Here is a 26,837-nt window from a genome sequence, read left to right on the forward strand (position 1 = left end):
TCATTTGAAGTAGTTGAGCCCTGCCACCAGGAAGAACTTCTCCAGGAAGAGCTCAGAGTCCAAGACGGCGATGTGCGCCGCGCGGCCAATCAAGGTGTTGGCTGTGTTGGGCAGAGCGTGGAACACATTCTGGCGGATCAGCCGGCACTCCTTCGCCTCCACGAGTGGCTGCAAGAGGTTGTTGATCATCTCAGTGTAAACGGGCCCTTGAGTGGAAAAAGTAGGAAAGACACGGTTAGTCCTACTACTTAAACCGATTGCGTTCACATTTTTAAGCTAGGCTAAGCTAACCAGCTGCTGGCAGTGGTTTATATAAACCTTGGAAAGTTTTATTTTGGTTTTCGGAAGTAGTTTGGTGTATTACACCGTCTTTATGGGGGGGTGGGGGGGGATCCCTCACCTGGATAGATGATGCAAAACCGATGAGGGTATTTAATTGTGCAAGGGTGCGTTTTATTAATTCTGAATTTAACTCGAATTTGAAAGAGGAAAGACTTCTTATTTCTTCTTTCAAAAATGACATAGCGTCACTTTAAATGATTCTGCAATGGGGGTACGTGTCCCCCTGGGGGTACGTGAGATTAAAAAAAATATATTTAAAATGAGCATCCAAAAAGGTATGAGTGTAATTTCATAAACTGAATTTGTAGCCTACATATTCTATTTTTCTCAACCCAAAATGCTTTGCACTGTTCAGGGGGTACTCGGCTCTACAGACACAACGGGTAAGTATTTGTACTCAATATCCTCGAAGATTAAAAGAGAGAAAGATGGCATTGTTGTTCTGCAATGTCAAAACATATTGTCAATATTGAAAGAGAAGAGAATCCAGTCGCATTAACACATGCACCTCTAACCTGTGGTCCTGTCTTTAAGGGCGGTTTTGCACATCTCTATTCGAGCAGAGTGGAAAGGAACATATCGGTCCTGCGGAGATGCCACCAACACCACGTTCTTGAAGAACTGGAGCCCTAAAAACACAGAAACAAACAAGTAGATGAGAGCCGCAGTGCGCGTTAGACAGTGAGAGAGAGAGAGAGAGAGAGTGAATTGGATGTAAAACGCAAAGTACAGTCACAAACTACAATGACAGGCTTGATACGATAAAGCTCGTTTTTTTTTCTCAAGTCTACTGTCAGTGTGCTTTTAATAGAGTGCGCTGGTGGGTTTCCAATGACAGGGTTTGGATCATTTTGTCAGCCTGCCACAGCTCTGGAGGGGTAACATAGTGTTTTCAGGCTTATCTTCTTCAAGCCTGTGTGACAAACGACTGCTTTGTTCCACTCAAACAGTGGGGAGGCCTCTCACAGGCCTCTCGCAGCCCGCTGGCAGGGGGGGCTTTGAGTGTTAGCGAGCTGACACGTACAGAAATTTGACAAAGAAAGACACGATGACAATATTTTCATGAATATTTCAATGGGCTGTCTTTCAAGTAATAGTGTGTAAAAGTGAGACAGTCAATATGCCGTCTGTGTTTCAAATTCTTTCAGACGGTACCTTGTTTCTGACTCAGGAGATAGAGGAAGGTTTTCCGTGGATCAACGTGGTCTCTGAAGGTGAGCTGCAGCAAGGATCCCGACTTCTTCAGCTTCTGCATTAACCACAGACCTAAGGAGCGCGCACACACACACACACACACACACACACTTAAACACAATCGGGACCGGCTGCTTTTTCAACCCAAAGTATGGATGATAAAAGATGCTGCTGAGGAGCACAAAAAAAACGTCAAAATGCATGGCTGTACAGCATCGTGACCTCGGCACATCTGCAGTGTAAAGGTTTTTTTTTTAGGGGGGGGGGGGGGGGGGGGGGGGGGGGTGTTCACAGCGGAGCGGTGGCCTCACCTGTGCTGACCAGGGTGCTGTTGTTGTACAGCGTTCCCAAGTGCGGACCTGACAGCGAGAGGAAAGTGTGCAGTTTGGGCAAATAGCAGCGGAAGCGGGGCCTCGTCAGCACCGAGCGGATGATGATGTTCCCCAGAGAGTGGCCGATGAAGCTGTCGGTCGAAGGCAAACTACTTTCAGGGAGATCAACTTGGGTGGCTGGAAAAAAACACAACAGTGCCTCGAACACTGCTGACCCTATTATAGTCGATTCTGTGTGTAGGAAGTAGTTCCAGCTGGGGCTATTCAGAGATTTAAGCTACAACATTGGTAATTACAGAAAATTCATTAACTTGTTTAAGCACTCTCAAAGGCAATGACAACTTAATGATACTGACATAGAGGACGTGCCACGCAAATGAATCGTTTTTCCCAGCAGATCCATGAAAAGCTATATGTCTGTCACTTAGTTTAATTACTGTACTGTTACAGCTTTACCCCAAAATCCCTCATCGCCATGTGGGTTCCTCATCTATCTACAACCAGACAAAATATGGAAGAAAATGTAGAAAAGAAAGAACCAGATGCTGTTGTGGCAGTCGATTGCTTTTTGTCTTTGATACTTTCTCTCCAGAGAATAAATACACAGGAAGGAAAGTTAACAAACTTGGGGAGAAACTCTCACAAAAAAAATAAATAATTATAATTGCCACACTGAGTGCAATTAGGCTGGAAGATGAATAGCTTAATTTTACAGGAACAAGGCAACGCACTGCTGCATAAGGGAGTACAGTCTATCATGGGGAAGTCAGGAACTTATTGGCACTGTATGATAAGAGCCTTTCATCCATTCTGTGCTGCTTATCCATTTTGGACTCGTACAGTCAATATATTATCCTCAAACTGTGATTAAAGGCGTTCCAAGTATCAAGGTGCAGTCTCTGCTGCCACCTACTGTCCAAACAGAATGCTGCTTAAGTTGATGATTGCCCCCCCCCCCCCCCCCCCCCCCCCCCCCCCCTGCTCCCATCTCTGCCTCAAATGGTCAATCAAAATCAATCAAAAAGGGTTGAGTTGTCAGTAATGTGCGCGTTGCACTGCATCTCAAAGTTGAGCGACTGACCTTATCCGGCCGATGGTGAGATTGTACAGCTGGACATGCTGAATGATCTCATCCAGCAACCTGTCCGTCATGGTGTCGAAATCTGCAAACGTGTCGGTCTGCGTGGGGGGGTGGGGGGGGGGGGGGGGGGGGGGGGGGGGGGAACGACACGGAAAAAGCGTCGTCGTCAGCGCTCCGCAAAGTGCCCTCAGAGCACCTGCAAAATGTACATTTGAACAAGTTGCCGCCGTTTGAAAAAAAAAAAAATGTACCTGGTTCCTTTCAGACATGAGGAAGTCGAGTCTGGATCCCGGCAGTCCCAACTCAATGAACGTCTTCACCAGCCGAAGGTCTGCGCTGTTTCCTGGAAGCGGAGGGGAAATTGTACTCGCTGTTTTCTGGCCCATTAGCCATGTAAGTGACACCTGGAATTAGTATTCACAGGCTACGTGGTGCGTAGTGATATTTTGTAGGACACACTCTCAAGAGACTATTACATTTACAATGCTAATAGGGCAGAAAACAGGACGTGCGGTATGTGTACGTTCTTGCAGTGGAATTGGACAGCAGTGAACCAGAACCGTCGGCTGCATGAGGACTCACCATCAAGCCCGTGGACGCACACCACCAGGTGTATGCCGTCATCAAACTCCTCATCGTCCTCCTCGGGGGGGAAGTAGGGCAGATCGGATGCCAGGAGAGGGAGGTCGCTGTAAAGGCTGGCCTGAAAGCTCAACTCTTTGAGCAGCTCGTCTTTGGCTTTGTAGAAACTGAAGCAAAAGGAAATTGCATTTTTATTAAAAAAAAACAAGACCTTGTGTTTGGTATGTTCCTTCGCCAGTAATGTGCAAAGACAATCAAATACTGATCTAAGGTTGTATTTCTTTAACAATAAACGGGTATCACTCCTACAGTTTTCTGCCTTTGGTCTAGATAGAATATCACCGACAGCCTGCCTTGCATGCTTGTATAATATTAGTTAACGTTGCCGACTTCCGAGCAAATTAGGACTTTCAAACAAAAGTCCCACAGCTACTTACAAGTTTTTTTTTTCCCTTTCATCCCGCCAGGTTACAGATTTCCGCTGCGGAGGAGTCAAAAACAAATCCGATTCCAGCTCCTGTACTCTCAGCTAATCGCGGTGGATTTGCCTGCACCCTTTGATGTGATTTAATGCATCACCTCGTCTCGACTTCCTCGCTTCATATTTGCCCTCACTTCATTTTGTTATGCTAGGCTTACCAAGCATGAGTAACTGCAAGCTACCGCACCAGATGTCATCAGCCGTCTCCACAAACCCATAAAAACCTTGTGTTTTGGCCTTGTTTCCAGTAGTTGGTGTGGATTATGATCTCAATCCTACAAAGTTTTTCCTGGAACATGGCCTGCATTTGCTGATATGCAGGCCATGTCAGAAAGCCATTATTCAGAAAGTCAGAAAGCCATTATTCTCACTTGCCTGAACACAAATAACTAACGCAGCCTTAATGTCCAACTGAAGCCCTTTTTGAAGTCATTAATCTGAATAAAAAGGTGCTTTTTTTACAAAAGCAACATACCAAAATGCTCCTTTAGCCTCCACATATTAAGTGGACGGGCCGGTGGACGTGTTTGATTAAAAGCTAAGTGGACAAGGACACTTAATGTAAACAAATGTGCACCGATAACTACAGCTTATTTAGCTAATAGCTCAATTGGTCCAAACCAACCAATGTTGATATTTGCATGTAACTGTAAGATGATAAAAGCGCTTGCAGAAGTATAATTTGTTTTTGCTATCTAGTCTGCTAACGTCAGCACTGTAACCCGAGCAGATGTCTGACTGGTAGCTTAGCAGCAAGTTCAGGTGCAACAGAAGACGTGTGTCCGTGCTTGTAGCTACGCGGAGACATTAGCGAGGGAGCTAACGTGGGTTTGCAGTTCAGACCGTGTGACTCTTTTCGTTTTGTGTGGCAGGCTGCTCTCTGGTTATTAGTCACACATATGTAATTGTGCCTGTTCATGCACACACAAAAGGGAGAAAATAACATGCTATGTCATTTAAATTGGGGTTCAAAACACATTTCGAGCAGAATTTGTCCTTCGCTAACGCTAAGATTAGCTCGAATGTATACTCACTTTAGCATTCGTTCGTTGCTCTCGTCATCCATGTTCAAGGGATTGAGCGAAGACGAGGAGATGATACCAAAGGATCCCAGAGGCTGATGGGTGATAGGTGAGGTGGCCTGGCGAGCAGACATTCCACTGATGGACGGAGAGTCTCTTAGCGCGGAGGAAAAGGGCAGGCAGGTCGGGGCACAGGACACTGACATGTTCACCACCTCCACCATCTTCTTATTCACAAAGGCCAGCCCCGAGTTGGGGATCTTAGGGGGCTTAGTCTGGCAGTCCAGAGGCTCTTTCTCACTGGCTGACATCCCGTTGAGGTCAACGGGTGACACAATATCGTTGGCAATCAGCCCTGTAAGATCACTCGGCCTCTGTGTGATGGTACCGCCGGGGAGGTCACTGGTGGGTTGAAGCCCTGGAGGTGATCGGGAGGGATCCAGACACTTCTGATCCTCAACACTAAACAGTTCAGTCTGATGGAAACTTTGGCAATCATCTACAGTGTTCATTCTGTCCCGTGCTTCTGCACTTCTATGCACACATGGTTTGTTTCCACAGCTGCAGGGCACTGCTTCTGTTTCAACGAGATGCACATCCTCCTCCGAGGCGCTTACTCCACTGATGTGTGTTTGATGGTTCGTATTCTCCCCGTGGCTGACAATAACAGCGCTCTCCTTCACATGAAGGCTCTCCACAGACTCTTGTAAAAGCAGCACTTCAGACACACCACTTAACGCCGACTTGGTTCTGTGTGTCTTTGACAGGTTCTTTGGCGGGTTTGACTTTTCGGAGCTAATATTCTCATTGAGGATACGGCCAAGATTTGGCATTGAAGTCGTCGGGTCTAACAAAGATGATTCGGATTGCCCCGAATCCAGGTTGCTGTTCAAAGAAGAGCCGTCGATCTTCAATGAATCCTGCTGTTGCATTAAACTCTCAGTATCTGTTTCCTGGTTGAGGAGCACACGGTCCTCCTCGGTGTCTTCAGGGCTGCTTATCTGTGGTGCCGAAACTGACTTTGTCAGTTTACTGAGCTGCCTCTGCTGCTGGTCCTCCTCGTATGGCAGGGAGCTAATGGAAGTGAGTGAGGCCTGTATGCCTCCGCTGCCGTTGCTCTCCATCTGCAGGCCTTCCAGAGAGCAGCGGTGGACCGGGTGGCGACACACTATTTGCTTTGGGATCTCCAGTTCGCTGGAGAAGTCTCGAGGAGGTCGGCTTCGCAATGCCGCCTCCAGGGGCCAGGCCACCGAGCTGGGCTCGCTCTCAATACCCGAGTCCGAAATAACTGAGGAGGAGCGCTTCATGATCTTGGAGCCGGCCAGGCCTCCGCGCTGAGTCACCTCTTTTCTGAGATCAGTGGGAAAGGGAGGTATAACTGGATGTGCAATGATGAGAGGAAAATCCTCAATCTCATCGTCCATGGAGTGATTTAATGGCATCGCAATATCGGACTCCTCTTCATTGTTTTCCCCCTCTGTTGCATTGCTGTCATTTGTGGCATCAGGACGTACAATGGTATTTTCCGCTGCATGATGAGCAGGAGACCCATCGCTGCTGTTATGAGAGTCAGTGAGGGGATTGAGGGTTGAGGAGAGAACAGGGACTGCTTCTTCTCTATATGGATCCACATCACGAGGCTTATCTGTGATGTACCTGAGGCCTGGATTACAGGCCTCCTTATCCCGCCCTTGTTTTTCCTCTTGTCCCTTCAAGGGCTCTGCCGCTGCTCGAGAGGGTTCAGCAATGTCCTCGGTGCGAACGAGGTTCTGGGTACTCCTAATGTCGGTACTGGTCTTACTCTGCTCTGCCATGAGGGAGACATATGTGGGTAGGTCCATGTAATCGTCACTGTCCAAGGGATCCTGCTGTATTGCTGGTGATCTGGCTCCCTGGACGCATTCAAAAATCCCATTGACAAGAGATATGGCGGGATCTGAGTGGGCCCGCCCATCAGTGGCCGGCACATGTGACGTCCATTCTTGTAAAAAAAAAAAAAAAAAAAAAAAAGGGCACTGCAGTTAACCTTTTTGTGATTGGATGTAAATGACGACGTATTTTCAGCCACTTTTTTTTTTTTATATTACCTGTTTGAGGAGACTCCACATATCTGTCCTCAAAGATGATGGGCAGGCTGTTCCAGTCTCCATCGATGTCCAGGCACTCAACAGGTAAAGGAGGCATCTTGGTCAAGTAGTCCGAGCTCCGCACCTCTGCAGCTATCTGGCCATGTCTGCTGATTCTGTATCAGCAGAATAATATCATCAATATCAATACGACATGTCTCTCCATTCATAGAATACCGGGCTGACACTTACAGTTCCTCTTGAAAAGTCAACGACATCTCTTTGGGGTGTTCAGTGAAGAAGTACGCCTCCGAGAACCTCCTAACCTGGTGTTTCCAGAAACAGACAAAACAGTTTCCATCATTCAAGGTCTGCTCACAAAGAGAGAGAGAGATTCGTATCACTGCTTCCAGTCTTGTGACACGAGCTTGATCCAAAAATCTTTCTCCTTCTCCAGCTCCAATTAGAAGTGCATCATCCTTGAAAGTCAGCCACTGTGACAGGCACATCACCAGGAACACTATTTCTGTTGTATTTCCACCCCACAATAATTAAAAGAACAAGTGTTAATTGAAATCCGAACTCCGCTGGTGGGCGGAGGCATGACAGTATCCCCTCGGGGTAATCTAATACCAAAGCAAACATGTTCATTATTTTCAGACAACTGAGATGAAACAATGCCACATAAGAGAGCCTTTAGAGCTACTCCACTGTGAAGCACATATTCATATTCAACAGCCCAGTGATTGGGCGGAAATTGCACTGGGAAATCACATTAACTTGCTCAGCTGGGTTTAAGCTACCGTCTAGAATGGCGTCTATTATTATCATTATGCTAATTCCCTGTCCAGAGTTTGGTCAGTTTAACTCACGATTCTAACCTTTTCCTGAGTCCAACACGCAGGTTTCTTCCTCATCACAGCTGATTTCATTTTTTTATTTTTGCTCTTCTTAGATCATCCCAGTGTGTTAAGGAAGAATTGTATTCAATAGCTTGTAAAAAACCTTTGAGAAAATTGGTCACGACGTGCCTTAATGAGCCGCACACAGAGCTAAAAATATCAATGGTTATGAAATCATTTTCATTGTTCTGTTCATTCATCTTCCCTTTTTTTTTTAAACTATTTTTTGGGAATTTTTTCCTGATCCGATGTGAGGTCCTGGGACACGTGTACGGATTGTAAAGCCCTCTGAGGCAAATTTGTAATTTGTGATATTGGCCTGTATAAAATAAACTGAATTGATTTTCATTGTTCTGGAGTATTTTTGTAATCCTGTTGTGGGTGTGGAGGATGTAAAATGGCTCAATTTTTTGAAGATATCGGCACCGATCGTCACGGTTGCACTCGGATATGGAGACTATCTGGCCTGTGGCTGGGAGAAGGCGCAGGTGCGTCTGAGCATGGCGTAATGCCTCTGATGGAGGGCCACTCTCACCCTGAGTGTGTGGTGCTCCTGGGCCAGATAGGAGAGGATGTGGGGGTTGAGAACGGCGGCCTCCAGGAAGTGGCTCCACAGCGCGGCCAGCTGGGAGCAGAGCTGGCTCACGTCCCTGCTGATCTGCTCCGCTACCCTCTCGTGGCCTTCCTGGAGCTGATGGGCACAGAAAAAAAAAAAAAATAGATCCCTGTAATATCAAACTGAAACTCATCAATCAACCAACTCTTGCTGTTCTCTGTGTGAAAGGCCGGTTATAACAGCTGGGCCGTCATATCAGTCCACACGTGCACGTCGCAATATATTCAGAGAGAAGTCGTGATTGTTTAATGTCTCGATGATCCCCTTCGCACCAAATAAAATATTGTAATTATACCCATCGCCTAACTAATACCGTTGTCTAAGCTGATATTCACTGCCCTACAGGATAGTAAAAATAAACAAATGCAGCATTACTGCATTTCTGCCTCTTGGTTTGCGTTCCGACCCAAATAAATCATAATTTATTTACATTACTTTTGTCTGCGCATAGAATTAACTGTTTAGGTAGCAGGTAGGCGAAAAATAGTGTTTTTTTATACCCCCGAAATATAAACAAATAAACAAACTTCAAAATAGGAAACACGATTACTAAGAAATCATAACAATGTGAACGTAACAATAAAGACATAATGAACTTACCTGTAACTCTGTTGTGAGCTGATTCAGAGTTTCGTCTACAGGCAGCACCTCTGTGGAAAGAAACGTGCACAGCAGCATATTTCATAACAGAAAGTCATATATTTTATTTAGAAACTTGTTTTAATACAAATAATAACTTCAGGCCAATTTTGTATATATTGAACAACAACACAAATCAAATAATTTTAAATATATTTTGTGATTTAAGACTAAAACTATAATATAGGGATTATGGATGAAATCATGTCATGAAGGACATATACTCAAGTACAGTACAATCTTGACATAGTATTTCCTTTTTCTGGTTCTTACAAATTGTTTTCTATCTATTTGACAGTTTAGTTTACAGTAAATACAAATATATGATGTATTTATAAGATATGATGCACAATTTAACTACTCACCAATATATGAAATTATTAAAAATCAGCTCCACAATTTGTCATGGGGGTCTATTTTCTCCTCTCCCAACAGTATAGACACTAACCTCACTAACACTATTTCTGTTTTGTCTAAACCTCTTAAGAAGGCAAATGTGAATTCTATCTTTTTCTCAAAGTGCATTTAACTAATTGAGTCCAACTGAAGGGAGATTGATGCCACATGGGGTTAAAGTGGCATTTATTCCAGAGCTCCACCCTGATTGGCCACAGGGGGCAGCAGCCGAGGTACAAAAGGTCTTGAAAAGCCAGCAGAGTTGTTTGGTCTGTTTTTCAATCGCCAGTAAAAGGCCATGTGTTTTGTGTACTGAGAAGGTTTCTTCTCATTAATTGTCTGCAGAGGACCCGACGTGATAAACCTAATGAAGTGGTTTATGTTTCCCCTTTTAGTTGCCGGTCAGAATACATTTAGTTACTCTCTTTTCACTCTTTTCACCTTACGCTACCAACCTTCAGGTACACTAAAATGTTGCTTATTCGGTAGCAACAAATGACAGCTTTTTTTATTTGATACTACACACGTGCACATCAAGAACAAAGAGTTTATTGTATGCCACTCTTATCCAAAATGTTTAATTCCCAATAAACTTCCAACATTCGAAGGCTAGAAATAAAAGTTTGAGGACCGAGCTTTGCATAATGGTCACCTGAGTCGAGTGGAGTCTGCTGCAGCTGTGGGATTTCCTTCCTCAGCGCGGCGTGGTAGGTGTGCAGGCCCCCGTGCGCGACCAGCAGGAGGCGACAGAGCCGCCGGTGCCACGTGTGAGCTCTCTGCAGGCAGTTTTCACTGGGCAAATAAAAGCTCCCCTGCGGAGCAGGAGACACAGGGGAAAATGTCAGATGCTATGTAGGTCAGCAGTCACCCGAAAACTCTCAGAAAAGAGTCCCGCCTTAATAACAGACGTGGACACATACTTGGCATTTATAGTTCGAGTATACAAGCTGCGACGGTTAACGCGGGCTTGTCGCTGACCTTGTGATAAAAGGAGTGTTTTTTTTTTGTTTTTTTTTTTACTGAATGGTAAGGAATAAGATAATGACTTGGAAGATCAAATACGACGTCGGAGGCAAATGGACCCTAAACACAGCTTGCTGCGGGGGCTGTAAAAGCAGATCAATAACGTGCACGTGGCCCTTAGGAGGATGTAACGCTTCCCTCGTTATGACCGTTTTAAAAAGAGCACAGGAAGTTGACACAGAATCCAAGGCGCCAAATGTTTGTCCGGGGCCTTAATAAATAAAAGAAACACAAGGCCTCGTGAAGATAAAATGGACACATGTATAAAAAAAACATGTAGCATTCAGCAAAAGTGAGGTACAAAGCAAAAGGAAAGCAAGCAGCTCGATGAGTAACGAGAAAAAAGACAAGAAAATAATCCTGCATAGCTCGAGTACAACTCCCCGCTGCTTTTTGAGAGCTGGCTAAATATGAGCTGTGATGAGGACCGTGTTTCCAGTAGATGGCTCTCTAACAGCGCCGTAGAAGTATTCACTGAATTCAACCGCTGCAAATTTCCAATAGCTGCAAATCACCTCGATACTATAATCATGCCTCTGATTTATCTTCCTAAAAGATATAACGGGCATGTGACCGGTGGCTGCCCTCGTCCGCTGCTCAGCTCCAAGGTCATCCTCACGGCTGGGATTGTTTGTTTTTTTTTCCCTCAGCGCCAGTGCGGCTCAGGAGCGCTTTGTAAAGGCATTGTGACGCTTGAGTAACTGGGGAGATGCGCTGCAATTTGCCCCCTAGCGTATAGTAAAGTCTCCGGCCCTATCATCATACCTGGGCGCGCTCTGTAATTGCAGCGGCGCGGCGTAGCAGAACCAGGAAGGAACATCTGTATGTTTACTTTCATAATTCTTTGTACCCTTTAGAGGAGGCCTGCCTGGATCAGCCTGCGAGCGAAGGGGGTCGTGGAAGAAAAAAAAAGAAGCTATTTTTCAGTATGAACTAGCAATTATTCCAAAATTCGTAGTTTCTCTCTATACGCTAAAGAAAAAATGTCTCGGATGTCACCTGACATGAGAATTTCTGCTTTTGTTCGCTGCTGTTGACGCAGCTTTTGGATATAGGACGAATATATATTCCACATCATTTATGTGTGTTCATCTTCAAAAAAACAGGATTTATTTACACCAATAACATCCAAAATTCTCTGTTGTTTCTCTAACGGCATCATTTTCCTCGTAAGATATCCTTTCCTGCCACTGAGGGAACTTTGAGGTGTAACCGTCTATATCGATGGATATCTACAACGTGTGGTTTTCTTTTTCAGAAATAAGAGAGAAAGTGCTGAAAGCGTAGTGTAGCCGCAGGTAAAATGCTCTGAATAAATAAAGGTGAAGGAGGAGGCGGCATTCTGTGCTGATTTCACCTGCAGCTATGAAGTACGTGGCGCTTGTGAGCAGAACTCATTACTGTGATCAAACGAAGGCCCCCCCGCTTGGCTAAACACGAGCTTATTAAAGTGCCCAGCTAGGGGTGGGAGTAAAAACCAGGAGGTGTGTTGGATAGGGTGGGGGTGGGGTCGCATGGCGCTCATTAAGGTTTACAGTGTAGACTGTGGCGTCCACAGGGACCTGAGAGATGCATGTCGTAAAAAAAGGATGGAAAAAATGGAACCGACTGTTTTACAACTGTACACTGAGTTGGAATAATTGGCAAACACAAGAGAAAACTAGAAATAAATACTCCATCGAGAAAATGAAATGAAAATTGTGCAAAAATGACATGCAGTCCAGATACGAGTTGTCTTTTTTAAAATATTTTAAGATGATATACCATGTGTTGTATGCCTAGTATGAAAGGTAGAGCCGGTTAGCGTAGCTTAATATAACTATGTTTAGGTACTTAAAGTGATGATTAATTATAATTAATAATTACGATAACAGTATTTCCATCATAACTTCTGTCATCATGCAATTGTTAAGCTTAACTGGACTGTAAATGGGTACAAAGAGCTGCAAACACTTCCAGATGCTCAGCCTGGAGCCTGCATGCCTGGGCAGGTGGGTTAATCAGATATTATGAAAAGCCTCGGTGCAGCGCAGTAATAATCTCCGTGTTTGGCCTCTGGTCTTTCAGCCTTAAGACTGCACGGAGGCCCCCCGACAAATGACAGAATTTAAGGTGACAGGCAGGTCCAGGATCAGTAAATCCCGAACAACTGGGAACAACCAGCAGAACAGAGGACTCGCTCATTACGGGGCTGTTTTCAGCTTTGTGAGACAAAACAGGCTTTGGCTGCCTGTGACTTTCTATTCGAGCGCAGCTGAACTCCTAAAGGTTAACATACCTCAGAGGTGACAGGCTTGCAGTAGCCAGCGCCAAACACGAGGTTCTCCACCGACATGGCAGACGGGTCGCTCGGGCTCTCCGGCGAGCCCTTCCCCAGCCAAGAGCCCTTCCCTGTACGCGCAAAGCTGCAGAGAGAACAGGCAAGAACACATGCAGGGACAAACCATGAGTGTGTGTGTGAGTGTGTGTGTGTGTGTGTCCAATCAATCAGGTACTGCAGTAATCTATGTAATGCTTGGCTTAAAAACAGAGTTTGTGATATTGACGGCTGAATTCATCTTATCTGATGAATGTGTTTGGATATCTATCTAGCTAACGGAATGTGTTTGGAAATGTATCTAGCTAACGGAATGTGTTTGGAAATGTATCTAGCTAACGGAATGTGTTTGGAAATGTATCTAGCTAACGGATACACTTTTAAGCGTGGATGCCAAAACAAATAGGGAAGAGGAAATATATGTTATAGCGGTTCATTCACTTGAGTTCTCCTGTTGGTATCGTGGACACAGTAAATTATTGTTTTCACTGTCAAATTCTACACCTTTCCAGTGTGACCAGCTCTACAATTCAATACTGCATTTCCCATTACGCTGAAATGATGCGGTCGTGCAGTCGTTGCTTAGCAACCCGAGCTACCCACGGCAGGCCTTGTCGAGCTTTAGATGTCTTCATAAGTTGAAGCCGTTGTACATTTAAGCATTTAAAAGTTTGGAAGGTTTTAACTTTATCAAAAGTTATAATGCAAAAGTGTAAGGAATGGGTTTAACAGCGTGCTGCTGTTATTCGTATGTCCGGCTAATGAGATAACTACCTCACCGAGCGTGACTTCCAAGGCCAACGTGCTCGTCATTAAGGTTAATATTTATTTGCAACTGCTACAGTTTACGTTTAAATATAAAAATGTATTATGATGTAATATTTCTCCACTGTGTCCAGGTTGCTATCAAAGTTTAGGCTAACATTAGCTATGTCCTGCTATTTAGAAGTCCAACAACTTCAGCAATATTCCACAAGCAATACAATTTAAAAGGAAAATTAGTCAGCTGGAAAAATTTAAAATTCTGCCAAAGAATTGTTTTGTTTTTTTTACTTGTGTTTAGCTAACGCTAGCTTAATTAGCGCTGCTTAATTAAATGAAAAGCTGCTTTTGTCTCTCTCTTTCTGAAATCGTGGACCCAATGTTTCCAAGATGGCAAAAAAATTTTAAGTCGTAATTCTGCCACCGGATTGGAAAGCATAACTGGCATAGCAACGGTGACTTTTGGAAGACAGGATATGTGATGTTTGATGGTCTGAGATGGTTTGAGGGTCTTTCTGCTTCGTGTAAATTTAAGGACAGTTAAATTGTAAACGTTTGCCCCCGGTGAACTCTACCTGATTAGCGGCTGATGTAAGGCAACCAGTGAAGCATGTATGGAGACAGAAATGACGGACAGGTGGAAGTAGTCAAACATGACGGGGACGTGGTGGTGGAGGCCTCTCCGCGGGTGGAAGTGGAGGCTGAGGGTCCGACTGCTGATCAACGGGACGGTCGCTATCTCTGCCAGCCTGGGAAAGTGGGAAAAGAGAGACACGTGTTACACTCACACACAAATTACAAATATTTTTGCATTAAAAAATTCTTGTTTTGGGTATTTTGCCCGTCTTTAGTGCTCACTGCTGTCCAACATGCCTGACAATACACAGTAACACAATATTATTTGGTTAAACTAAATAGTTACTCTGTATTACAATGCTATAATGCTGATGCAGATGTTATTGCATATACTAAAAAGTGAATGCTAATATCTATTACTTTTGCGCCCAGAGAGCCGCTTCCTCAAAAAAGCGTCTCTTTGCCTTTTGCCAGACTCTTTAAACGATGCCTGAGAATGAGGACTGCTGATCACCAATAATCTAACATTATTATTAAGGCCCTGTAGCCTATATTGTCCCTGCAACTATAAAATAAATAATCTGAGAGAAAAGAGTCTGAATCTTGACTGGAATTTGAACGGAGACCTCGTAGACGTTCTGCAGTTCTACAGATGGAAAAACAGCGGCTCCATAACTCCTGTCCTATGTAGCGTTGACAAGTACTATACTCACACAACTATGACAAAAACGCTGACTTAACAGTTTAAACACAAACGCTAATATGCAGCTGCAGGCCAATAAATAGGCAGTTTCCCAACAAAAACAGTGCCTTTTGCCACATGATAAAGAAACGTATATATTTCTCCTTCTATTTGTCCCGAGCCGACGAGCAAATCCCAGTAATCGTGTGTTTTGCCGGCACAGAAGTTGTGATCAGGTGCTTAAAGAGATGGCTGTGAGCCACGAGACATAATAGCCCTTATTTGTGCCTAGTTTGCATTCTCACTCGTGCATAAAAAGCTGCACAAGGGGAAAGTCTAGTGTTCCTCTCAAGCAAACAAACACACACACACACACACACATTTACAAATTGCTCAGAAACCTACTGTTGCTCATTGTCGGTGAAATGAAGGTCCAGCTTCAGCTGAAAGTCCACCTCGCTCAAGGCTTCCTCCACCTGCAACACATTGGCCCAGTTACAGGTTGGTGATGCAGGAACATTATGGGAATGAGGTGACATGGCACAAAATCAGGAAAATACTCCATGGAAACGTACATAAATTGTCACGTAACCTCGTGAAAACTGATACAAAGGTGCTTGAATGTAGTTTTGTACATTCGTTAGCCGATAACTATGATTTTTTGTTAGATTTTAAGTCTTAAACGGGTCAATGAAGAGGACCAGTGATCCCAAATGAGTATATGATGGACATTTACACTGTATACAGTATGCAGATGAATACCGCTATTTGGCTTAGAACCTAATGGGGCCGATGCTGATTTAATTCTTACGTTTTATGTTCTCTGTGTGATCTGCAACCCGATGTAAGTTGAACAGAGATGAATTGCTCTCGTGTTCAAAGAGCCATAGAATACCACATGTTTATGGAAATACAGGGCACCTTATTTTAATTTGAAAAAACTAAGTGGAAAAACAAAAAAGGTATAAGAGCAAACCACAAAGGCGGTGCCGTGAATGGAGTCTTCTGAAGATTAAAGGGCAAAGTGTCGCTAATTAAACAGCACAGTATTTCCTCTCGTTCTCTATTTTATTGCATGCACACTGCACAGCAAACATACACAAATCTTTGCAGTCTCGTGCTTTATCGACGTGTACACAGGCGTGGAAGAAGAGGGGCTATTTTTGGTCCGCGCTATCTGTGGCTGCGAGCGGCAGATAACCTACCGGAAGGTTAATGAGTCGGGAGCCTTCGGGAGAGCTTACGGCTGAAATCTGATACGCCTCGAAAGGCTCCTCCGTCCCCCCCACACCTCCACGTGAACGTCTGCGTTTAATGAAATCTTCTAAAATTAGAAATCGGGCAGAGCCACGTGAGACAGAATATCCTCATTCTGAGCCTAGCGGGGATGTTGCCACGGTGATGGAGGCGTGTCCGTGCCAGCCGCGGACGCCGTGTCGGAGAGAGAGCAGCTGAGCGGCGGTTGCGGGGTAATGTCACGGTTTGAGCCGCGGCTATCATGTGGATGATTATCTTCCAGGCGGTTGGGTGGGGGCCATCTTAACTCCCACCACATCCGGGGCCCTCCGGCCTGTCACAGCTGATCAATTTGAGCTCCGGCGGCTCCCAACAACAACAACAACAAAAAACGACAGAGCGGGCTTTTTGTTGGGGTCGCGCCCACGGTGAAACCGCAAAGGACAGTACATCAATAACTGTCTGGCAGTAGTTTACACGCCCGGTCATTTCGACGGAAACATGGGGAGCAGTCGGTGGCGGAGGCCATTTACATTCGTCTGTCAATTAAAGCGCATTAATTTCCGAGAGGCAAGTTGTTGAACTCAATATCCCTTGTGCTGTTTCCTGTGTCCGGGATTGGTCAGGACTGAATTATAAAAAATAAAAAAAAGAAAGATTAACTTCACCTCAACTTTGTAGCTTCAGAAGACAGAGCTGTAGAATTATAGAATTAATCTGATGTGTTTTTGGTCTTGGGGGACCCGAAGCACTATTTTGCAGGAGTAAAAATTAAAGTCCATCAGTTCACAGTTTTTCCAAAACCACTCATTTCTCTGGTTTAAAAAAGGTGGTATGAGGTGGAGGATAAAAGCCCATTCATTACTGGGCATTTAATTCAACTATCATACAGCTGATTTTACGGTAATTATCTGTCATTTTACAGCGAGGCTTCTGCTAAATAGCGAGCAGCCAAATGCCATTCCCCATTCTCTTTCTCAACAGGAAGTGTGTATTGTGTGTGTGTGTGTTAACAGCGTGACTCACCTGTTCTCCGTCTAACAGCAGATGGACTTTGAAGATCATACGGTCGTTCACCGTAATCTCCTCGTTCCTGTAAAGGATCTGAAATATCCGGCTGAACACGCTGCCGTCGTGAACCCCCGCGGAGCTGAAGCTGCATTCTCCTGACGTGGGACGACACCATCGTGCACCATTAGTCAACGGTCAGTGTTGTCACGGCATGCAAAAAAACCCCAACCATTTAACAAACAACGTCATTTTAAAAATCATCTTTTTCACTTATTCCTCCTTTTCCTTTCATCTAGGTTTCACTCATTCTTCTTATGTAATACGCAACACTGTATTGGGATCACGTGATTTCACCGGCATTAAAAAATAAAAGTCTAGAAAAAGACTTTTTCATAACCGTAAAAAAAAATACAAATGTGTGGCCTTTCGTTCCCCTGATGAACGCAGTGTGTGTGTGTGTGTGTGTGTGTGTGTGTGTGTGTGTGTGTGTGCTCAGATTTGTGAATATGTACCCGGATTTGAAAAAAAATGCATAATGTGTGACCTGACATTTAGGCAAACATTTAATGGGATTGGTGAAGGATCCGAGCGTGTTTATTCAGATCTGGAAAACAGATTTGTGAATACGTTGATTTATTAGTGTTTCAGTCTCACATTCGATGTGTCCAATCTTTTTTCTTCTTCAATTGAAACTGCTGCTACGATGAAGTAAGGCTAGAGTCAAGAGAGCGTAGCACCGTACACACATAGAACAAGTTATTAATGGCTGCATACTAAATGTGGGCGCAAGAGAGAGAGAGAGTTGGTTTTCAAACGTGCACAGTCATCGTTTTACACATTGACCGACGATACATCTCCCCTATTCTACACCTATATGCTTATGCATGGTCAATACTGTCCCTTTCAAAGTCCTCTTAACCTTTAAGGAATACTTAGGGGTCATTTTTGGGAACGACACTTATTGTCTTTCTTCCTGGGGAGCAGGTGAGGTGGTTAGCTTAGCGTAGCATAAAGACTGGAAGCAGATGAAAACAACTGTCAACATCTCCCCTATTGCAGCCTGGCTCTCCTGCTGTCCAGCAAGTCTTTGAGCCCCCCCCCCCCCCTTTAGGTTGTGCTCTCTTTCAGTGTCGTTCTTCCGCTCCCTCTCTCTGCAGGCGTCCTCCAGATATAACGCTGCTGCTACTTGCAGCATCAAGCGGCCCCCAGCCAGGATGATGGGTGTGTGACAGAGACGGCAGTGTAAGCCCCTCTGGGTGTGAAGAATGTGACTTTGATATGATTGTTTTTCACATGTGTCCTCCTTGTGCGTGTGTGTGTGTGTGTGTGTGTTTGGGTTTCCCACCCACACTGCCTGCAGACACACGAGTGAGGTGGATTAGAGACAGTAAACTGCAGGAATTAACATAAATAAATGACCGGTGAGGTGACTTGTAATATATTAATAAATAATATATATATTATTTATTTTATATATATATATATATATATATATATGTAATATATACATACATACATATATACATGATATATATTTACAATATATATATATATTATATATACTATAATATAATAATATAATATATATATATATATATATATATTCATAATATATATATATAGTACATATACAGCATTTGTACATACAGGTTACGTAATAAGATCTATTAAAAAAATAAATAAAGTTGAGACAGAAAGCTGGTCATTGAATTTTTTTAAGACTGTTTCAATTAATTACTTTGAATGTTTATTCGGGCCCGAAACGGTGTGAAACCCTATATAGAAACTGAAGGAATTATCCAAAAGCTTTTTATTTGTGTAACGTCTATCTGTGAGCGCTCCAAGAAGTGCCAGAAATAGATATCTGATATGGGTCTTGGCCTCGTGTGTGGCAAATTGGCTCAAAAGAGCCCTGCTAACAGTTTCCAAAGTAAAAGCCCTCACCTTTTCATTTCATGTAAGATGTGTGAAATACCCGCTGGTCCAGACTTCTGAAAGGCGAAGCCAATGAACAGGTGCCTTCCTTTTTCCTTCTCTCTCATCGTCGTTAGAGGGCAACTTGATTTATTACGTTAGTTTATGGTTTGAATTGCAAGTGTTCGAGTCTTATTCGATACAATATAATGCTGAGTTAGTAAATGATGGTCCCATGTAGAGTATAAAGTGCGTTTCAAGTTATTTTCCATGAAACAGGAAGATGCTGTATCCAATCTGCCCCAAATCTACATGCCAATATCGAGTCACAGCGCCACCTACTGGCAACAGGAAGTCATCCTCATGTGTATGAATACCATCTGATTACCATAACATTCACTGTGTGCGGTCTACACATTACGTGTAGCATCATTTTGCATATTTAGTGTATTTTCCAAGTGCCACGAACACGTTTGCGACGTTGAATATTCTTTACACGCTCTTCTCGCTCTCATTGCATATCAATGTATTCGAAATACATTTTTTTTTAGTAATCCCATTCATGTAAAAACACAATCAAACCCACACAGTTCTGATATTTTTAATACCGCATTTCTCGCAGAGTCATCACAATCCCCGCGTATTAAAAAAAATAAACTGCTGAAAATGCCCTTAAGCTTCAGCCACAGTGAGGGCTGCGGAGGAAATAATAAGCCCACGGCCTCTGGTGCTCTACATCTGCTGTGTGTGTGTGTGTGTGTGTGTGTGTGTGTGTGCACTCCCTACAAACAGCAGCGTCGCTCTTCATGATACTAATAAGAGGAAGTCTCTTAGTCACCTTAAACAACCGCTTTTCTGCGCGTGAATCACGGTCATTAAAATGCTTCTTCCCTCTCACACGATGCGTCACACAGGACGCCGCAGACACTTGAAATGTCGAGCACGGACACTTTTGACAGAGAACAAAAGTAAATTATTATTATTTTCCTGCGTGTCTCTGTGTGATAAATGCATTTAAATCCAGAGCCGGCTGGTGCATTGATGCTCTGGGTTGAGCCTGCGAGGTGCTCTTAACGCACGACCTTGTGGAAGGAGCTGCAGAGGGAGGGGGGGGGGGGGGGGGGGGGGGGGGGCTTCCAATTACCATAAGAATATGATGCGTACTGTATTGCACACTGCTGCAGTGCTCCTTATTTGCCAAATATATACTATTGCTTAGGAGAATATAGGATTGCAGTGAATCGGCTTCATGTCGTTGCAGCGGTTTTTGCTACAAATGACCTTGTTTATGAAACATAGGATCGTATAGTAATAGATAGGTATAAATGTAGTGGTAGGTACATCTCCACCAACTTAAATGATCCACTACTGGGCATTGTGGTTCACATAGTTTGTAATGAACAATAATAGAAAGCCGCTCATTTCATTAAATATTGATTTACTAAAGTGGTGTTTATATGAAGAGATAACGCGTAACAAAGTGTCAGCTCGAGGTCAGTTTCCTTCACATTTAGGTGGACGGTTAAAAAAAAAAGAAAATGTCAAAGTGAATCAAATCGCGTGTATTAGTTTGTTATTGTGTTGACGCAATGCACAGTGAGACGCCAGCTGGACTACGCTCCCCCCTTCCCGTCCTCGCCACCACACGCAGACACACCGACCACACACGCCGGTTCTGCTGTGAGAACATTTAAACCGATGCGACGTCTCCTTTGACCGTAACCAGGGGACCCGCGTGCCTAAAAGCCAAAAGGATTAGCCTTAATACAACCTGGAACTGGGCCTGACGTCATATCCAGGGGACCCTTCAAATATCCTCACAATCCCCCAAAAAATGTCCTCACAAGAATAGTAGGCTACACTATGTGCAAATCACGCACACACACACACACACACACGCACACACACACACGCACGGCGCTCGAGTCTAAAAATAGCTTTATTACAGTCGGTATTGCCGGTGAAACGTCTTTCTGCGACGCCACAGATCCATATTTCAGAAGCTCTGGAAGGTTGCGCAACATGTGAGGGATCCTTTATGACATTCATAATCGTGATTTATGAATGAACGCGTATGTTGAAATGCACCGAGCATCAAGGGAAGCGCTGTCGAGGATTTTGCAAATGAGTGTATTGTAAATATTGAATAATTACACAAGACATTCGTATTAATTTCTTTGAAGAACGGCATTTTTTAAAGATTAGCCTTCTATTGTGTATAATATAATGTAAGTTCTGGCATTTTCTTAATTAAGTCTTAATTCCCTCAATATAAGACCAAAGAAAAACTCTTCCTCCTTTAGAACAGACATTTCAATAGAGTTTTATTTGTCACACTATATTTTTTATCAAGCAACAATTCAATTCCGTTTGAAAGCAAAGAAAATGTGCGCTGCCACCATTTGGTTTTGGAAGATATGCGAGACTCTGCAGAGTGAGTCAGTGTTTAACCCAAAGAAAGCCGAAAAACATTCACGCCGCTCTCATCCTCTGATGCAGCGCTTCACACACCGATAGATTCATTTACAGTTAATTGTAAAATAAAAATAAGACATTTATTTGGGTTCTTTCAGCCACAGTAAATACAAATTGGTGCTTTTTCAAGGTGAAATCATTGCGGCTCAATAAGCAATAAGAGATATGTAGTATATTTTAAGACAAGCCTTAGATGTGTCCAATTGAAGCTCTTTTGAATCCACAGATCTTTTAAAAAAAATTTAAAACACAGCCAAGACATGTAGGCAATAAATCTGAGATTACTACAATCCAGAGGAGGTTGTAGAAATTGTCAATATCCCACATACTTTAAAATGATGCTGAGGATAAGAGCCCCCCTCCCCCGTGCTACCGTGTACTTTAACCACAGAGTGGTAGAAATAACTGTCTTCACGTGCACTTCAAAGACGAGCATGAACAACACCGTGTGTGTGTGTGTAATTCAGACGTTTACTGAGGTCATGAAAAGAGTTCCTGTGTCGGGAGAGATTTGTCCCCTTTGGACATCAATCACTGGGACTGAAACACCACCAGTTCAGACAGGAGCGTCACTTTTATAATAATTGCATTTAATCAAAATCACCACTGTGGAAACTTCTCTGGAAAAAAACTTCTAATCTTATCTGGTGAAATGTAAATGTAAATATTGTCTCTGATATATCAGTCTTCTTGTTTTTGGGCCTTTATGACTGAATGGGCCTACAGGGCACAGGCCCCAAGGGGTCAGAGGGTCAGGGGGGTCCTGGGTGTTCAGGTTTCAGGTGACATTTAACACTTCTTGTTTGGAAAGTCAAATCAAAAAGATTCAAAACGACTGCAAGAAGACTCTAAACAACTAAAAAAGGATGCAAAACGACCCAAAAGATGCAAAGTAACTACAATGCCAATCACAAGACTGCAAAAAGACGCTAAACAACCATAAAAGGATGCAAAATGACCCAAAAAATGCAAAAAAACTCCTATGTGACTCCAAACAACTGCAAAAAGACGCTAAACAACCACAAAAGGATGCAAAATGACCCGAAAAATGCAAACGACTGCAAAAAGACGCTAAACAACCACAAAAGGATGCAAAATGACCCAAAAAATGCAAAACAACTCCTATGTGACTCCAAACAACTGCAAAAAGGATGCAAAATGACCCAAAAAATGCAAAACAACTCGTATGTGACTCCAAACGACTGCAGAAAGACACTAAACAACCACAAAAGGATGCAAAACGACCCATAACAATGTAAAACAACTCCCATGTGACTTAAAACGACTGCAATAAGACCCTAAACAACCCCTAAGATGAGTAAAATGACGGCAAAAAAAACAAGAAATGACAAAAAAAATACAAAGACACACAAATCGACTGAAAAAGGGCAGCAAAATGTATCTAATATCCCAAATTGAGAGATGGTATCTGCAGACGAGCATAAGGGCCGTGTTGTGTTGTCTGACTGGTGAAATCTCTGCGTCACCTATAAACGTGCCAGTGTGCGTGGTGTGTACCTGTGTTGTCTCGTGTGGTCACGATTAACCTGTGGGGCACTCGAGGTGAGACCTTCAGCCCGGCGCGTACCTGGTAGAACCTGTGGGAGGACGACACACACACACACACACACACACACACACACACACACACACACACCACAGTCGGCTTAAAGAGGCACTAAACTAAAAATAAAATTAAAACGTGCAGTTTTCAGGCTCCAGAAGTACTCTGAATTTAACAATGTCATGTTAAACACAAATCAACAATGAATTGTACAAATGTTGCTGAAATATTAAAATGGTTATTAATAATGGAAAAGAAATAATCACAAACCTCTATTTAATAGCTGTAAGGTATAACGTACATTGCACCGCATGGGAACTGGTGTTATGATACTACAGTACCAGCAAACAGTTAAAGATAACACAAAAAGTGGATTGATCCCATGAAATGAGGTTATTTCATCATCAAGGAAACAGAGGAGAGCACACAAAGATTATTTACATGACATGATGGAAGAAACACGTCTTTGAAAAAGGTCACTTTGACAGCTTAAATAAATAAGGGGTGTTTATGGGATGAAGTAGGTCAACTCGGTGGCCAGTAGCTTGTCAGACACTAATCCTCTAGCTCTTACAGCGGAGGTTTTATAACCTTTATAGACTGAACAATTTTAAATAAACTACAGTATTATTTACTTTAAAAGAAACATCTCAAATACCTTTTGGTATATATATATATATATATATATATATATGTATATATATATATATATATATATATATATATGTATCTAATTATCTAATTATATTATATATGTATATATATATATATATATATATATATATATATATTTGGTATATATATTTATATTATTATTATTATTTTTTTTATTGAGTATTTGAGACCTCCTGCATTAATATATATATATATATATATATATATATTCTGTCCCGATATTCTTGAGGATTGTGGGTCGGAGTAACCAGATAAGTACGCCGACTTGTACTGGAAAATGGGTATTTTTGGCATGCTGCATTTTACATACTATATATATATATATATATATATATATATATATATATATATATATATATATATATGGAGACATACTAAATGTTTGTCTGGCATACTTAATGGTAGAACTCAAACTGGTGGTTTATACCAGTATGGCAACTGGTACACACACACACACACACACACACACACACACACACACACATATTAGTGCACTCAGCTGAAGTGATTAAGCTTCGGCCCATCCCTTTTTGGAGATGGAAAAATCATTTTTGATAAAGCTGGCATCCGATGAGAGGTTTTAATCTTCCTGCAGCAAAACCCGGCAGGATAAAATGTCAATTTTTTTTTCGACGTCATAGAATATTATGAATAAAAAACTCGACTGGGGAAAAAGTACACATTATAATTTGTATTTTTTGGTTTATTTTTACACATCTTATTCACATTCCGATGGGCAGAGCCCGTTATATTTTAGATTTGTTGTTTCTGTGTAAGTATATTGTTTGTTTATTGTGTTGCCCTCCTCAGGTGAGCACTGGCCTACAAAAACAGATGGCGGAGATGTAACGCCTCCATTTTTTTCGGGGTATTATTTTACCCGATGCAGATGCTGCACTAATGTTCAGCTCACACTGTATCTGTGTTCCTTTTGTTTAAAAAAAAAAGTACTTTATTACAATTATCTATAGTTTATAGAGATTAAATGTCGTCTGTCTCTGTTTTTCTGGGTCTCGTCTACGATTGCTGTTCATATTTAATTCAATAGGCTTCGAAGAAATTGATTTACAATTATTATTCCATCTTTTTTTTCTCATTTCTCTATCATGGTTTTAATCTAGCTGCCGCCTCGTGTGGAATAACAAACCAAAAGGCTGACCGAACAACGACCTGACTCCTTATACAAATTGATATTTAAAAAAAAAAAATTATTACAGATAACAGCTAGTGGGGGGGGGGGGGATAATCTGCAAATAAATGTAGTTTTAGGCAGGTGTGACAATGCTTTCTAGAAACTACCGTTGTTTTTTGTTAATGCAAAATGTATCCGACATGCCATTTTTGTCGGCATGTCGAATTCCTACATATTTTTATGGTATAATATTTATATATGCAAAAAGGCTGATTCTTGTCCCAACTCAATATTCTGTGTTTTGACTTTTCGGGGTAATCTGTTGTCTGAATGTTAACGACGAGCTCATTCAACCCAATGCTGATTCGTAAAGCCACATCTCATTAAACCCCCTGATGTCCTGACATACATTTGCAGGGGATTATGGGTATTTCTCAGACATCCAGCTCGGATAGACGTTTTTGTTTTTCTGTTTTTTTTTCAGTGGATTGAGACAAATGTACTGAGTAGACTTTAATTTACTCAATAATAATGATAATGTACCTTCATCATTTTAAGACGTGGCATATTTTCATTAGCATTCATCCATCTTTCTAATATATTCTCATCGCAGTGTGTGCAGATAAACAATGGTTTAATCGGTTGGAGGGATGGGGTATTGTTTTGTACATTTTTAATTTTTTTAAGTGAAAGCAGTCTGGTCTGCAATTATTCCATCAATAACCAACGTTTCTCTGGAGAATATATTGAAAATGCTCATGAACTGCTGAATTCAAGAAATACTTTTTGTATTTCCTTCCAGTGCTGACTGAGGGAGCACAATTCACTGTGGAACCATTGAAATACTTACATTAAAAAATTGAAATTCTGAATTAATCTTTTTTGATCAGTCAAGGTACAAAACGTTGAAAAATATATATATATATATAAAGATATTAAAAATGTCTCCTTAGTCAGCAGGCAACACTAATATGCCCTGTGAGTTTTGCCGAGTCGGCAGTTGTGAAGCCGAGTAATATAAACAAATATCACGACTGTGGGATTGTAATATCTGCAAAAAGAATAAAATGGCTTACCCTCTTTGAAAGAGATCCACATTGTGAAACTTGTGCAACTCTACAGAAAACTCCAGCGTTCCCTGTACTTCAGACATGATCCGATCCCACTCATCACCTGTCGAGAGAGAAGAAACACGACGGGCGTGAAACCAGAACGGACGACGTCTCTAAAAGAGGTCGACGTGACTCATTCGACACCTTTTTGAATATCATCACCGTCGCCGTTAAATGAGGAGTAAACATCGCCCCGGTTATGTCATTATCACCGAGTTAATGCAGCGGTATGTGTCCTAATAAGTGAATAAATAGGAGTATAACTATGCACCGAATAGTTCCCTATCATCAGATATCAATATACCTGCAAAACTGGTGATGACACGTAATCCGCTTTGTCCATTTTAAACTATCAGGTCAATGTCGTTTATTTGTAATGTCTGTATTCGAGGGCCGAATGTATACCGGAGCGTTCTTTGTGGTCCACGCACAAACAATCTGTGGTGCATTTAACACGTAAAAAAAAAAGAAACATTTGTCAATCACAGCGTCTTCTGCCTGTCGCCGGTATATTTACTCGTTGGGTTTTATGGAAAACCTTTTTTCATGTGATCACACAGCACCGAAGCCCTTGATCTCGTTGAAGGATTCTCCTGTCGTACAGGTAGATATAAACACACGGATGCACACATGCAGTTCCTATGAGCCCTTAAGATTCGGGGCTTCATTGTATTTAGCAACGATTGAAATGACTGTTAACTTGAG

At 42.5% G+C, this 26,837-nt stretch overlaps 1 protein-coding gene across 1 annotated transcript; it reads right to left on the bottom strand.

Moving 5' to 3' along the window:
- Window positions 1-26,173, bottom strand: fam135b (family with sequence similarity 135 member B). The gene is made up of 19 exons (XM_034545328.1): window positions 26,097-26,173; window positions 23,168-23,247; window positions 17,276-17,415; window positions 15,419-15,489; window positions 14,331-14,504; window positions 12,955-13,081; window positions 10,306-10,465; window positions 9,219-9,268; window positions 8,538-8,693; window positions 7,353-7,426; window positions 7,122-7,276; window positions 5,047-7,015; window positions 3,532-3,698; window positions 3,201-3,292; window positions 2,950-3,047; window positions 1,848-1,999; window positions 1,498-1,608; window positions 858-971; window positions 1-206 (listed from the first exon to the last, which is right to left on the bottom strand). The coding sequence occupies exons 1-19, from the start codon at window positions 26,171-26,173 to the stop codon at window positions 1-3; spliced, it is 4,173 nt and encodes a 1,390-aa protein (XP_034401219.1).
- Window positions 26,174-26,837: the final 664 nt, after the last annotated feature.

The sequence above is a fragment of the Cyclopterus lumpus genome, chromosome 11 (genome assembly GCF_009769545.1).
Source record: "Cyclopterus lumpus isolate fCycLum1 chromosome 11, fCycLum1.pri, whole genome shotgun sequence".
NCBI lineage: Eukaryota > Metazoa > Chordata > Actinopteri > Perciformes > Cyclopteridae > Cyclopterus > Cyclopterus lumpus.

Excerpts from the sequence above, each read along its gene's own strand:
- fam135b (XM_034545328.1), bottom strand. The coding sequence starts at position 26,173 with ATGTCTGAAGTACAGGGAACGCTGGAGTTTTCTGTAGAGTTGCACAAG. Across the intron at positions 17,416-23,167 it reads GACCACACGAGACAACACAG|GAGAATGCAGCTTCAGCTCC; the intron begins GTACACACCACG and ends GTCCCACGTCAG. Across the intron at positions 9,269-10,305 it reads GCAGACTCCACTCGACTCAG|AGGTGCTGCCTGTAGACGAA; the intron begins GTGACCATTATG and ends TTCTTTCCACAG.